The sequence below is a fragment of the Homalodisca vitripennis genome, chromosome 5 (genome assembly GCF_021130785.1).
Source record: "Homalodisca vitripennis isolate AUS2020 chromosome 5, UT_GWSS_2.1, whole genome shotgun sequence".
Taxonomy (NCBI): domain Eukaryota; kingdom Metazoa; phylum Arthropoda; class Insecta; order Hemiptera; family Cicadellidae; genus Homalodisca; species Homalodisca vitripennis.
This window is the reverse complement of record NC_060211.1, coordinates 155,118,492-155,134,891: the sequence shown is the minus strand read 5'-3', so window position 1 is coordinate 155,134,891 and position 16,400 is coordinate 155,118,492. Positions and strand designations below refer to the sequence as shown.

The window sequence follows — 16,400 nt, the reverse complement described above, 5'->3', positions numbered from 1 at the left end:
AGTTTAAACGATCGGTAATTGGCATAATGCTGATCAGCCGTCATCCCCGACTAGACTATACGCAGCAGTCTCACAGCAATGCATGTAAGTAAATACATAATTGCAAGCATTTGTAAAATATTATTTATAAAACTATGATAATTTGTTGATTTAGTTACCTATCTACGGGTTCTCATGAACATAGTACAATAAAATCATGTTTCCAGATAGGTAATTTATGTACTAATGATCAGCCAAGAATTAATTAATTATGCTTCAAATCTGCAAAGATTTGATTGTCGTCAATTAATTGATTCTCAAATTCAAATTGTTATATTGTCAAGATTCTGTGAATTCGAGATTCAGGATTTGGCTTTGCGCATCAGTACTTTTCACCAAAACGTTAAAAGATCCTTCCATCTATAAACTTAACATTCTCAACAAAAGGAAGAAAATAAATTCGGTGGCAACAAAATTTAAGAAATTCAATAAAATATTTTAAAACCACTTTTTTCTTAAGTATTTTCAGAGTTAGCAAAATTCTTGAAATTCCCAGCTAACTCCGAGCAAAGCAATCCTGCACTACTAACTGAATTTTACAAGAATTGTTAACACAAAGTAAACAAATAAAATTTGTCTAGATAAATTATGTTGAATTAGCCCCAACTGTAGCATAACTCAGGATAAAATTAAAAAATGTAAGGAACACTAGGAAGTGTAAAAATTAAAAATTACAAATATGAAATGGTATTTTACGGCATGGCAGGTATGAAATGAAAAAAAAGATGGATATGAAACCTTTTAACGTGAAAATATAGCAGATTTGAGAGAAAAAATTACAGATTCCTTTAATTTTTATATATTTTACAATTATTGTTGTAAAATAATAATGTCAATAATACTTCCATTGTACTTGAAAATGAATATTATTATTATTATATTTTACAGTTTTTTTTTGTACTATTTTCATAATACATAAAGACAAACGTTGAATAAGAGTTTAAATTAATGTGATAATTATAAAATAGATGTGTAATGAAGCCATTAAATGGAGACTTACCCATGTGTCTGTGATAACGACTGATTGCTTGATCCATCTGTAACTCCTCCAGTAAAAGATATATCAGCCAACTGTACTGTACTCAGGTTTGTCAGAGATGTTTCACCTTCCATATCAACTTTTCCAGTGTCCTGTTTTCAAATTCTGAAAGAAAATGCTTACTTAAGAATATTTGTAGATAAAGACAATAATGCATTATTAATGTTGTTTGGTTATTTTAAAACATATGATTGTGTATACAAGGGTGTAAATTAAGTCCTAATACACCTGCATATATTCCAAACGGATTGAGATATTGATGTAAAATCTTCACCATACCTATTAAAATACTTTTATGAACTTTTTCAATGATAAAAATGTTTTCCCTTTTTTTCAAAGTAGGGTAAAGGGGTGTTACTTTAAATTTTCAAATTGCAACACCTATCTTGTGACATGCCATATTAAAGGTCTATTCAATAGAAACACAATGACACTAAGAAAACACCTCTACGCTGTTTCTTGCAAAAGTTATGGGCAAATAACCAAACAAATAATAATCTGTAGGGATGATGCCAATGTCTTGCGCATATCAACACAATGCATGTGTGATATCTTTTAGTATGACTTTGAGGGGCCCAACTTATTACTTTATGTAGCATCTAATGTTTCTGGTGTGCATAATTTGGCAAGAGGTGTCTTTTTCTAGATGGCATTACAATGTAAGAAATTATTTGCCCATAACTTTAGATACGATCGCCGTAGAAATGTTTTGTTCATGCCATTGCGTTTCCATTGAATAGGTCTTTAAAATGACATCACAAGATAAGAGTAGAGGTTGCAATTTGAAATTTTAAAGTTACCCCCTCCTACTTAACTTTGAAAAGGGGAGTGAAATTTTTGTTACCCTCAAAAAAATTGAATGTTTTGTTCATGTCATTGTTTCTTTAGAATGTACCTTTCAAACGCCATGTCACAAAATAGTGGTTGCAATTTGAAAATGTAAAGTGACCTCCCTTTTCCCTCATTTGAATAAGGGGGGAATATTTTTATTCTTCAAAAAATCCAAAAAAGTATTTTAATAGGTATTGTGAAGATTTTACATTAAGTATTTTTTTAACTTCCCTCTCTAACTACACATCTTCTGTTTATTTAAGAATTTTTATTCTGGAAATATATTATATAAGCACTAAATAGTTGATCCACTCAACAACACTGAGATTTGATCAAAATTACAAGAGTTCATACATCAAGGTTTAACACCACCATAAAAGCTCGTGACAGTTTGGACACATTTCATTAGGAACTACAGGACAAGAAAGTGATCTGTTAAGGATAAATTTGGAGGAGACACTCGATTGCCAACGAAACACTAGCACAAGCTGACTACGATGGGAATCCTGTTACTCCAGATTACAGACTTCAAGTAAATGACTCTCTTATTCTTTGGCCAACATCTCAAAAGGAAGTTAAGACGACTATAAGAACATTGAAAACGAAAAACTCAGCCGGCTTTGATAACATTTCCACAAGATTATTAAAAACTTGCAGTGAGCCCCTATTAAACCCCCTAACTACTATAATCAACAACTCATTTGCAGAAGGAATTTTTCCATCAAAACTAAAACTGGCAAAAGTCTATCCGAAACTAAAAAAAGGAGACCCAACCCAGGTCGCTAACTACCGCCCAATCTCTCTACTTCCTTCAATTTCAAAACTCATAGAAAAAATTGTACTGTCTAGACTGTTAGATTTTTTTTTTTAAACATAACCTGTTCCCTGATAATCAACACGGCTTTATAGAAGGTAAATCAACATCAACTGTTCTGGTTAGAATTGTTGAGTATCTAATAAGAGCACTAGATAAGGGCGACACAACAACTGCTATCTTTCTAGACTCCACTAAAGCGTTTGATTGCCTTAGTCATGACAAACTCCTCAAAAAACTAGAAAGCCGAGGGATCACAGGAAAAACTGCAGATTGGTTTCGGAGCTACTTATCAGGGAGAACTCAGTCAGTAGAAATAAAAAGTACAGACCAAGGAAAGAAAAAAACAACAACCTCCAGACCTTTGCCTGTTGACAGAGGTGTTCCGCAGGGATCAGTCCTGGGCCCTATCCTTTACATTATCTTTGTGAGTGACTTTCCTGATTACTTAAAAAGGTATTGCTTCATGCTCATGTTTGCAGATGACACGACACTCCTGCTACAAAATAAACAACCGTCAACCTTGGAAGTAGACACATACATTGCCATAAATATGGCAATAGAATACTGTCAAGCAAACGACCTGGTATTGAATCAAACAAAGACTCAGCAACTAATAATGGGAAGGAAGAAAGAAGAAGTGCTGGAATTGCCGGACGCTGAAAGAATGGACAACGTAAAGTACCTAGGAATATTAATTGACGAATCTCTTTCTTGGAGTGACCATATCAACCAACTATGTGGGAAACTTAGCACAGTTTTATATGTTCTAAGGCGCTTAAAACAAGTTGCTAGCCCAGAAATAGTAAAATGTGCATACTATGCTCTTTTCGAGAGTCACCTGAGGTACGCAATAACTGTCTGGGGCAACTCCTCTAAATTTAACACCCAAAGGGTACTAGTGCTTCAGAAAAAAGCAATCCGTATACTAATGGGAACAGGGCCTCTAGAATCGTGTAGAGGTGCTTTTAAACAGCTAAGAATACTAACCTCAGTAGCCCTGTACATCATATGCAAGTCAACAATGTCTGACAAGAGGAAATGACGTTCACACCCTCAACACAAGATCCGCACATGACTACATACTTCCCACCCATCGTCTGACTCTCTACGAAAAACAACCCACCTATGCTGGTGCAAAATTTCTTAACATCCTGCCACAAGAGTTCAAGAACACCACAAAACAGCAACAACTCCGACAAAAACTGATCGACTGGCTTCTTGACCGGCCTTTTTATACAATAGAGGAATTCCTGAACTGGAGGACTAACTGCCTAACCACATCTCTCGAACCACCGTGATTTATCTCAACTTAAAAAAAAAAATTGTATTTTGATTAATGACACCATTCTTGTCTCAATGATAATGAATAAAGTATATTGTCTATTGTCTATTGTCAATGCAATTCCCTTGGAGGGCATCAGACGGTTTTGGACTAGATTTTTTTGCATTAAGATAAATCAGTAATTGGGTCCAGTAAGGCATTCTTCATCTACATTTTTTGACATAGCTTTTCTAATTTAGTCAATTGTACTATAAGATTTGTGAACAGATTTTAATATAAACTTTATACTGCAACCTTAACACTTCGCACTTGGCATGTTACCCAAGTGTGGCCCATACTTATATATCCCTCAACTCAGGTGGAATTACAGGTAGTTGTCCTTTCAGCTCAGCGAACCACAGCTATTGCAGGGCAGTCAAAGAGCAGGTGTCCAGCAGTTTCCTCCTGCTCGTCACACATTCTACAGGGCAAATCCTCCCGAAGGATACAGACTCTGTGAAGATGCTTATTTAGGTGACCATGTCCTGTAATCAGACCCATAATTTGAGAAGACACTGATTTACTTAGTGCGAGAAGGTCAGACGCCACCTTAGGGGAAGGCAACTGCTGAACCATTCTCAGGCATGGGTGCAGCCTCCACCTTCTCTCATGTTCAGTGTGAACCAATTCCGAGACAGCTCCAAAGGATTCACAGCTAGAAATGCCACAGAACAGTTGAGGTCCCATCATATTGGACGCTGAGCACAAGTTAGCCAGGACATCAGCTCTTTCGTTCCCAGAGATTCTCTCACGACCAGGAACCCAACAAACAGTAACATTGATGATTCTGGCAAAGGAAGAAATAACTTGATCGCAATCCCAGACACGTTTGGAGTTGAACACACAAGAGTCCAACGCCTTCAATGCTGCCTGACTATCTGTGAAAATGCTACCTTGAAGAGGTTCTTTCCCTCTGACCAAGCCTCCCTAGAAGGTATGACAATCCTGAAGGGTTTTTCGAAGAAAAATCTTTGTGGCATCTGATTCGATATCATGTGCAGAGCATTTCCCTGAATCAGATACTAATTCTGTAGTGCCTCCTGCTGCAGCCCAATGCCGATCAAAGTCCCGCCTGCTGAAGACAATAGGTACTCCTCCTGGCCATAGCGCGAATGACAATGTCCAGGAGGGGGGCGAGGTTCAGGCAACAGTCTAGAGCTGAACCTGGCGTACTTAGCAACGCAAGCCAACCTTTGGATGCTAGCCAGACCAGCTACCGGCATCTTGGCCTCCATTTTTGGCCACCTAACACAGACTACAGCCCCAAACATTAGTTGCAGGTCTAGTCACGGAGACATAAAGCCAATACAAAAGCCTCGGTTTAAGTTCCCAAGACCTACCTATCACACGTCTGCATTCAATTTAAGACCATCTCCCTCTGGCAATAACCCTTTCCAGATGGGTCCTCAGTTCAGGACCCTATCAAGAATTACACCCAGGTACTTGACCTCGGACTTCAACTCAATGGAAGATATATTTCCAGTCATATATTTGACCATCAATACCACATCTTGAGACTATATTGACTATCGCCTGAGTGCCTGTATTGTCAAAAGCTCCTTTGATGTCCAAAAAGACACGTATGGCTATTTCCTTCGCTACCAGCACCTTCTCAATCCTGCATACCAGTTAATGCAAGGCGGTTACATGATCTTCCTGGAGTGAAAGCATACTGATTTGGATGTAGAGGGTATCCCAAGAGAGATCACTCCCAAACAAACCTAGCAACCATCTACTCCATGCTTTTGAGAAGAAAGGAGGACAGACATATCGACCTAAAGGACTTAGGTAGATCCATGCTAAACCTCCCCTGCTTCGGTATAAACATTACCCTGGATACCCTCCAGGACAGAGGAATGTACCTGAGGACCACAGAGGCAGGAAAATATCCAACCACCACTACAAGCAAACTAGTCTCACTTCATATCCCCCAGGAGCTTTATATGGACTGAACAAATTAATCACCCACTCAATCCTTCTAAAGGTTACTACACAACACACCAAATTCCATTGTGAGTGAGCGGTGCGCCCCACAGGTTTCCCTGCACAGCTGAGTGGTTGATCCTTGTCATAAAGGATACAGTCCAGAGAGTGTGTTCCCATCATGACTTTTAGAACTCCCCCTGGTTCAGTAATATGTATACCTTGATCTTCCTTGAGACCACCAAGTGGCGAGATGGGATTTTTTTTCCTAAAATCAGTCAATGTCAGTACACTTTTTCCAGGCTAAGTTCTTAGCCATACGGACCTTGCGGTTGTACAGTGCAAGAGCCTTGTGGTAGTCTCTCAAGTACCTCAAATTTTTGCTCTCCTGAATAGAGCCCTGACTCTCTTCCTCAAAGAGGCCAGATCAAAGCTCCAACAGGTTACTTTAGATCTTTTCCTGTTAATAACAAGACAATTTCAGATGTCATATTGTCGGCAGATTTGTCCAGCTGCACTGTATTGTGAATCCGTTTTCGGTTACTACCGTCAGATTCTAGTTTAACCCTTAGGTTCTCCTTGTATGACATCCAGTATGTGTTTCTCGGATTCCTATACTGAACGTTTTCAAGTTCCCAGGTCTCCAATTTTAAAGCAGATGTGAGCATGATCAGAAAGGGAGAGCTCATTGAACACATGCTAGTCCAATTGACTATCCAATTAACCATACCCCCCTCATTACAGTCACATCTATCACCTCCCTACGCATTCACGTGCGAAACATAGGAACACCCACATTTGAAATCTCTAGACTGTGAGGCATTATATACTCCAGAGGCAACTTGCCTCTGCTGTTTTTGTTGGTGCTGCCCCATGCTTCATAGTGTGAATTAACGTCACAACCAATCAACAACTCCAAACCACTCCTCCCAACATGATCTACCAAGGTAGTCATCTCTCTGGAGGGCGTGGAATCCAAATCATCATACAGGAGATATGATGATGTAATCAACTGGGATCGTCCAGCACCAGTGCCAATCAGCATGACTGTGGAGAGATCCCTGGAACAAAATTCCAGAACAAGAATGCTGTTCACCTTGTTGCTTAAAATACAAGCTCTGGCATGATTAAACATAGGCGCTAACAATTTTGACCCTTGCCATGGAAAGCCCTGATATTTTACCCTTACAAATCCAGGGTTCCTGTATTAGAGCCACATGAAATTCTTTCATCAAAAAACATCTGCAGAACACAGCTGAAGCAGCTTTACTATGCTGCAGATTGATCTGAAGGACCTTGATTCCCATGATCAGTTGCAACACCTCGTGTCCTCAGCTGGTCTGTTTGACCTCCACATCAACACCACCAACTGCTGAATCTTTGTCAATGGTAGTAGAGCGTGATGAACAGCCAGAGGCAACCAAAGCCAAACTGCTAGATGCAACTGCCTGCTGTAACCTTTCCAGATCAAGATCTGTTGGGTTCTTGATTTCAGGATCCACGAGTACCGAGGAAATAAAAGGTCCACCCAGTCAGAGCCCCACGTGGTCAAGTAAGGCTATTTACACTTGTGAGGGTGCCCAACCCCCAAGGGCTACATTCATAACGCACTACCCCTGTGCCATGTATCTCTTAGCCACAGGTCGCCTCACACCGTGGGATTGGGGGATCATCAGTCATGCAAAACCAAGTGTGTGGTATGATTCCGGAAAGACCAGTCGAGACTGGTCATGGACGATCTGGCACCATTACAGACTGCACAATTGGGGCACTAGCCTATATCCTGGGATTTAGTCGAAAGCAGGGTCACCTCTTGCCGACCGCTTGACTAGCGTTTATTGGTTGGATTCGGATCCCCCATTGGTCTTGAGAGTCAACTCACTGTCACCCCTGGGGAGGTACTTTCCTAATTCATTGGGAATCACCCAACTAAGGTCAGCCCATCCCCTAGACCCCCCATAAACGTCTCTTCGAGTCCGATTTATGGCAGTATTTAACCTTTGGCTCTTTAAATTACTGAAATTTAAATGAAACTCTCAAACAATTTACAAAGGTTATATTGCCTTCAAGGTTGAAACTATATCCATTGGTTATTTATTATTCACTTTTAAACCATCCAGGTATATGTAATTTAAGTTATAGGTTAATCTTTTTTTTCAGAATAAAAATACAATAGTCTCAATTAGATTTCTAATAGAGTATAAACGTGTTTCCATATTATGAGGTTCGTCTCCACTAAATGCACTAGTATTTTAATACACTGATAGGATACAGTATAGCAGCTACAATGACAATGACAGTCAGATCAAAAATAATTTTGAAACAAGTTTTACTCAGGTATGTAAAACAAATATAGAAATAGTAATTTAGTTACTTATTTGTTCGAGATATTGTAGCCCTTTCCAGCCACAACTGGATAAGTACTAAATGTTATAACTGCGCAATACAGTGGGCAACATGTAGTGGCCTGACAAGCTGAACAGCCAAAAACAGTGAGGGTCATTAGGAGTGGTCTGACAAGCTGAACGGCCAAAACAGTGAGGGTCATTAGGAGTGGTCTGACAAGCTGAACGGCCAAAACAGTGAGGGTCATTAGGAGTGATCTGACAAGCTGAACAGCCAAAACAGTGAGGGTCATTAGCAGTGAGTCATTAGGAGTGGTCTGACAAGCTGAACAGCAAATCGGTTAGGATCATTAGGAGTGGCCTAGGTGAGATGAGGGACAGGATGTCATTATTAAAGTCCTACCTATCAGATAGATCTATGGCCATCCATTGTGCCCCCCCCCCCCCCCCCCCACCGATATGAAAGGAAAATCACATAAGTTCAACTCAGACCTCTAAGCGTAACAAATTTTTCCACCAATTTACAAAGGAGGAGTATGGTACACCCCTTGTTGCATAACAGGCTTCATTTAGGTTGCTTTCAAAATTGTAAGTCTTTAGCTAATTTCGTTCTTGAGAACAAAGACCTGCAGACAGACAGACAGACAAACAATCATACAGAAAAGAAATATTTCCCCTACCATATCCATCAGACAAAAGAAAAATTGTGTCACACTACTGATTGATAAGCTTTGATGATACTAAGCCAAATCCCATGGATGGACATACATTATGGATGAACTCAATTTTGTCTAAGTAGAAAAGAAGTTTAAAATAATGCTTAATTTAGAGTCTACTGAAATCTTTCTTGAAATATCTTGCAAATAATAGTTAGACTACAAGTGTTACTTTATCACTGTTAAAATGGCATACGATTGTACTCAGTTTGTTTATACATCTATTCATTCTCTGATTTTCTTGTTGCCACCGTGGTTATCCATAAGACTAATATAAAAAATGTTCGCAAACAGTGAGGCAAATTCTATGGAGTGACATGCACTATCATCGAACTCGATGATGCTTATAAATGAAGTCGCAAGCAAAATTTCAAATTGTGGTAATAGACAGATAAAACTGACATTTATCCAGCTCCCCAAGTGATATACTTTTCTAATACTCAGTCAATAAATAAGTAATATAAATAGATCCATTTTATTAATTAAAAACTATTTTGTTCCAAAAACAATTATTTATAATAAACATTAATTATCGTATTTTAATTTTTGGACAATTAAAAAAGTCACTAACAATTACAGTAAGTACTAATTATTTTCAAATAGACTATAACAAATCATTGTCGTAGTTTTGGTGACAATTGAAAGATATTTCTCAAAATATTATCATGTAAAATAGGGTATCTAAATTCTAGAGGGTCTAACCAGAAATGATTACGGCAGGACCATTCCACATCAGTTCAATCATAACATATCACTAGTTACCTGAGATCAGTGGGAAGAACATATCAATTCTCAACAGAGTGCACCAGATTAATCCAAAATCTAGTTATAACAAAACATTAGTTGATTTGCTTGCTAATCTCATAAGTAGGCTCAGTGAGGTACTCATGGGTCTAATGAGGTATTTTTTGTGAGTATAGCAAATAACATTTACTTATACTGAATTTGTGTATAAATGTTAGTTAAGTTTATATAAATTTTATTGCTGAATCTAATACTGAAAATGTATCTGAACTTACAGTATTAACTTAAGTTCAGTATTAAATCACATAGTTAATTATTAAACATGCTTTTCCAAATATTTAAATGCAGATTATACCTTTCTCTAAATAGGTGTAGCCACCCAACGGAACTCAGGAAACCTCAAATCCCTTATAAATAATAAATTGAAACTTGCAATGCACAAAGAGATAGAAGGAACAAAATAGCCTACAAAGAATGTTCATTTTTGGGAGGGAGGGAGAGAGAGAGAGAGAGAGGAGACACACACACACACACAACTTATAAATGTTAACAAATTCCACTTTGTATTGTTCTGTTTCAAATTTTCAGTAGAAATTACAAATTTAAGATTCAGTGAACATACTAATATTTACACTTGTTCAAATGTTATAGATGCCAGGAGCTTATGTGTTATATATAACTACTCTACAAAAGGGCTTCCATCATACCAAAGAGCTAACCGCCCTATCTTAAGAGCCAAATGCCATATAGATAAAGGCTATAGATAGAGTACAATAAGCACCATTAAAAACACTGGCTAGAAGTTAAGGTGGATATCCCTCGTTATGTTGTCCGGGGTGACCATTTTGTCGGGTACCCAAGGCCAAATACCCCCACTCACATACCAGGCTCCACCATTTTTTGTTGCTGCCCCACAGCTCTACCCACCAATACAGTAATGGTAAGTGTTGTCTATTACTGTCCATTTATACATTAAGGGTAGGGTACACGATAAGCGGACCCGGTTTTTTATATCGAAGAATGTAATCATCGATACCTAATATTTGCATCTCAAATCCTGGACTATCAATCGATATAAAGCATCTATAGTCCTCAATAACAATCATATGTTTTAAATTAAAATATGAATTTAATATTTACAGTGATCAAACAAATTATTATAACCAAAATTAGGAAAACTGAAGACGACCATATTTGCTCCTCTCACAGTTACAGTTGTTTCTTTCCCACAAATTTCACATACTGTAATGGGTTTTTCGGTATGTGTCCAACATGTTGAAGTCACGAAAAACATGGCTTATCACTTTCAAGGCAACGTCGTGTAGTTTTCTAAAATTGACTGCCATTTTTAATAATCAAATGATTCTTATATAAAATTAAAATATTACATTACAAGTAAGTATTATTTGAAAGTGTTTGCAACTAAAGGTATAGATGATTTAAGTTGATTGTTCAGAATAATTAATCAGTATCGATTTATTATATCGATGGTTATTATTAAGTAATATCGTTTGCCAATTTCGATATAAAAAACCGGGTCCGCTTATCGTACCCTGCCCTACATTAATATTGGGTTTTTACATGATTTATTACATTTGTTCACTTTGGATAAATTTGTTTGCATTATTTTTCAATTAATATTTCTGATCAGCCCCTCTAGAATTTGATATTTTACTAATAGGTATTATCTCGAGAAATGTTTTTCTTCCGTTGATAGGAGGAGGCACTTGTCACAACCCAATAACAAATTAATTTGTAGCTCGAAATTAAGAAAAATATTTTTTATTTGGGTCAAAATTCCCCACATTTTAGTATTAGGTATATTTTTCATTTACTTATCCAATCAAGAAGTTCAATCACGCTCAAAAAAGATCACATGATGCCCGACTCAGATGTATACGTAAATATTGTTATGCACATGTAAAGTAGTTCCATTTTTAATATACTACACCTCCGTTATTTCTCATTTTCACCCCCTGAAACCTTATATTGTTTAGTTCAGGGAACAATAGAAATAGATGTTTTTTTAAATCGGTTTTTGCCGGGTCGGACTTTACCTTCACAATTACCCCTGTTCTATTTTTTTTTTTTTTTTTAATCTATATCAAACTGTAAAAAGTTAAATAATTGTTTAACATCTGTTTAAGTAAAAAATTATCTTTTCAGACACATACCATAGAGCCTACTCACATGTTGGATTTGGTTTAGGCTATAACCGGAAATATATAAATTATCAATTTTCTTACAAATAACTTTCTAGACATTAACTAAAACCCAGTTGAATGTTTTTTAAAATAGCCTAGGTCTAAATTTCTAAAGCCTATTTCTGCCCTCATATGTCTAAACCGTCATATTACTTACCTAGTTTAGCTTGTACACATCAGTGCAGAAGAGTATATAGGCTAATTAATTTATCTCCAATTACAATCCCTATTTTAATGTATCTAATCAAACTGTGTTATCTGTTTAATTTATTTCCAACCTCAGTCTCTTAACTTTGATTTTCACCTACAAGGCCAAAAGTAAGAAATTGTTTCTTCTTGTTTCTCTCTCTTCCAACCATCAGAATATAACCTCCTAAACTGTTTACAAGCTGAAATCATCGATTCTTAAAAAATTTATTCTTCACATATCTTGATTACTTCCATATAATTATTTATTCCATTCAAATTTTCTTATCGTCCACAATACAGCTCACTTCTCGTGCACATTACACACACGAACATCGTGATCAAAAGATAGATAATGAGTGATTGATGGTGATAAAACTCAAATAGCATAATCTGCATAATAGTCTTGTTTTCGAATCCGACTTCTACAGCAAGTTAGTAGTAAGTTCTACTATCAACATCAGGAAAGATCAAAGTAGACATCTCTGAGGCTGACCGCTGAGGTGAAATTCAGCAGAACAATCAGATGTTCCAGATGATCGGAGACAGGAAACCAGAGAAAGAGAAACAGACGTTGCATTCAACTAAAACCTTTTTTATTTGATGATATTGTTTTTTTTTCAGCAAAGACTAGGTAGGTATAATTCAAACGTCCTCTTGGAGTGATATTATTAATTAACATTTTACGCTATTACAGTTTAGTTTGTAAAATCGTTATGGTTGTCGTTATTATTCATAGCTGTACTTAATATTAACAGTGACATTGTTATGATTAGTATTAGCTATCGGGTATTATATTTATAAAAAGTTATTTTTAGGAATAATCTCTCACACTTATGTAGATAATTATTATCGAAATATAACATTGCCATGCGTATTTGTCAGTAACATTAAAAAGTATTTTCTATTAAACAATGGGGTGAATCAAAAGTGAGCACATGCTCCTGCACTTTTTTGAAGTGAAAACTTCTTTAGGCGCGTTGAGCGTTTTGGTAGAGGGTAAAATCCTCGGTTCGCGTCACCGACATGCTAATGATACTAACCTGCATGAAAAAGTCAGTCTCGCTGTGTTTTTTAACCGTAGACTTGGCCGCGGACTACTAACCTGCATGAAAAAGTCAGTCTCGCTGTGTTAAAACTGTGCCGGCGGAGTATGAAAACAGACTGCGAAAATCAGTGACCTTTACGGCTTCCTCTCGCGATTTAAAAGTGAAGCCAATGTCGTACAATTCTGTAAGATGCGTCAAATTAAAGCTCTTAATATTGGCAATCTATTGGTTACATTTTTAAATATTAAAAAAATTTCGAAATAATTTTGATTATTGTTTACATTTTACATAGCGTTTACAATGACAAGAAAAAAGTAGTAAGCGAGGATTTTTTTTATTTTTTGGTCAGACAAAATTTGTCAGAGAGAAAGTTGTGTGAAAATAGATGAATATTTTTTTGTAATTTATCATTTTTTTATTGGAAGTTTAGTTTAGCCTGTAGTAGCGTATGAAGTGATGAGTGAACGTTTCTGCCGGAACTGTAGTTGGTGCATTGGCTCACTGATACCGTATTAACTCAATAAATTAGCTTATTGTGCAATAAAAAACCTTTACGAAAGAACCAAGTTAATTTAACTAATTTATTAGTTTTAAAAATATTGTGGGTTTAATTGTTATTGCAATTATATACTTTATCCGTAGCAATAACTGTATTATTTACAACGGTGTTCAACTCACTGTTGTTCACTCGGTGTTTACTCACTTGTATTCTATGTTTAACTAACTATTAATTATATAGATAAATGAATAATGAAAACAACGAATATATTTTTAAACATTTTTAATATTTGTACGAATATTTGTATTTAAAATTTAGCATTATTCATTTTAATTATGTTTTTAATATTTAACCTCTTCATCATGAAATGAGTATTATTACGGTATAAGATTTATCTTACTAGCGTGGTAAAATAGATTTCTAGTTATTTGATAATATTTTTTCGTGGATTTTAAAATTGGAAAATTAAAAAAATGTTATAATAATTTTAGATTTTATGAAATATGTTCATTTATTGTTTTTATTAAGATAATTGTATATTAGTTATTTTTTCAACCACTTTGTATTTATATTTTGTTCATGATTTGTTTAACCCATCATATGTAACCTATAAATAAAACATAAAAAATTTCATATAATTTTTTGCATATAGTTTTAATTACTCTCAACTTAATAGTTCCGTTTTCACTTCTATCGGCAGTCCCACGACTGCTACTGTTTTTTTTTTTTTTTTTTTTTTTTTCAATAAATACTTCAATATTATATGATGAATTAAAAAGAGCAAGTCCTCAGACTCGTGTTCTTGATTATAGATCCTTCAGAAGGATTTATAATTAAGGCTCGTGTCAATGAAATATGTTTATATTAATCGCTAATGCTCTTTTTAATATGAATAAAAATGAGCTGACACTCTTAATAAAGAGGACTTGCTCACAAGAAGTCCAATAGTCAGTATCGTGTGTTTTGATACGGCATATTAATTTGTATGCCGTAGTATTTCAATTTCCGTATTTCGTAAATTTCGATTATGAATTTGTATTCCAGTTTGTACGCACAAGCAAAGAACCATAAATCTGTTTATACATTTTCCATAAAAAACATATTGTGGATATGTAAACATTTCTTAGAAATAACTGTGGTGAAAAGAGATAGAACTTTAACCTCAAAACAAAATATGTAAGTATTTTTGTGGTATATCGCCGACATGTCATCTGTCAGGCATTGCTCAAGAAATTAATATTCATCAAACAATTGTTTGTAAAATACTCCACAGGGATTTAAAGCAATTGTTTAAAACGATAATGTGTGGATACAATTTCCAAATTCACAAGGAAAACAAATTAATAGCAAACCCTATTTAAATAACCAAATTGGATTTGAGTTGTCATACTTATGTACTAGCTGTTACCCGCGTATTCGCACGCAATCTTAGAACCAAAGTCCTTATATTACTTAGTAAAAGCAAATATGATGGAAGTCCTATAAAAGTTTTAAAACGTAAGTAGGCATACATCAGGTAGATATTATTTATTTTTTGTTCGTGGTAAATAGTATCAGAGTTCAACTTAATTATTAATATCATGTTTGGCACATGGTGCATCATCATGGTGCATTTCTAGTTCTAATTAATTATATACATAACGTCACAGCTGAATCCGCCTTGTCATCCCGATCAAGAAAACACAAATCTCAGATCACACAGGTCTCGGAAACTTACTTTGGTCAAAAAGCGTATATTTCCAGTCCTTGTCATATATTTCAGGTCTAAGATATTTCCAGTACTATAGTATAGTTTGCCGTTTGCCTTGTTGATCTGACGAAGAAGAAATATATATATATACCGGTATATATATAATGTAAATAAAAGTCGTTTGACAGGTATTTGTTCTTCCGATCATATGTTAGTTTGCTTATTTAAACGCACATGTGACAGATACGGCCAAATACAAAATAATTGAATCGGAAAAAGTAAGCGCTCTGTGGTGTAATGGTAGCACATTCACCCGGCAAGTGAGAGATCCGGGTTCGACTCCCGGCGGAGCAAGTACTTTTTGCGATTCAATGTTTATTGAAATTATATATATATATATATATATATATATTGATAGTAAATAAAACATTAATATATAAATTTTACTCCAGATTGCGCCAGTGACGAATTAAAATCATCTAATGCATTAAATACTGTTATAAAACTAACCTTAATGCACAGAGTTATGAGTGTTTTTCACATAAGTTACTTTAAACTGGCGGGCTTCCTTGACATTATGATATTACATTTTAACAATGGCTAATAAAAAAACAGAGAAATGAATACTAACATGCCTCAACGATTCATTCTTTCCCTGGCTACAGTCCAAAAAACAAGTGTAACGCAAAACTTTAATAACGATTATTTTGGAAAGTTGCAAAACCTTAATAAGAATTTCCCTCTAATACCGAAAGTACATAGTAAGTAGGACTCTCCCCTAGGTCGTAATAGGCTTTTCAGTCCTACTTATGTGTGTATTTTCTTCATCGGGACAAGGTAAACTCAAAAATGTCAACACGATTTTGACCAAAGTAGATTTCCGAGAACTAGATAATCGAACGTATATATATATATATATATATATATATATATATATATATATATATATATATATATATATATGTATGTATATAATATATATATATATATATATATA

General features: G+C 35.5%; 1 protein-coding gene across 2 annotated transcripts in view; it reads right to left on the bottom strand.

The window, feature by feature from the left end:
• The window catches only part of LOC124363048 (gastrula zinc finger protein XlCGF17.1-like), a 36,006-nt gene extending 23,333 nt beyond the window's left edge, over positions 1-12,673 (bottom strand). For both annotated transcript variants that reach the window (XM_046818113.1, XM_046818114.1), the window contains exons 1-2: positions 12,137-12,673; positions 1,040-1,183 (exon numbers count right to left, since the gene is read on the bottom strand). In XM_046818113.1, coding sequence (XP_046674069.1) covers positions 1,040-1,152 — 113 coding nt within the window. In that variant the 5' untranslated portion in view covers positions 1,153-1,183; positions 12,137-12,673. The remainder of the gene's footprint in view (positions 1-1,039; positions 1,184-12,136) is intronic.
• Between the last annotated feature and the right edge of the window lie 3,727 nt (positions 12,674-16,400).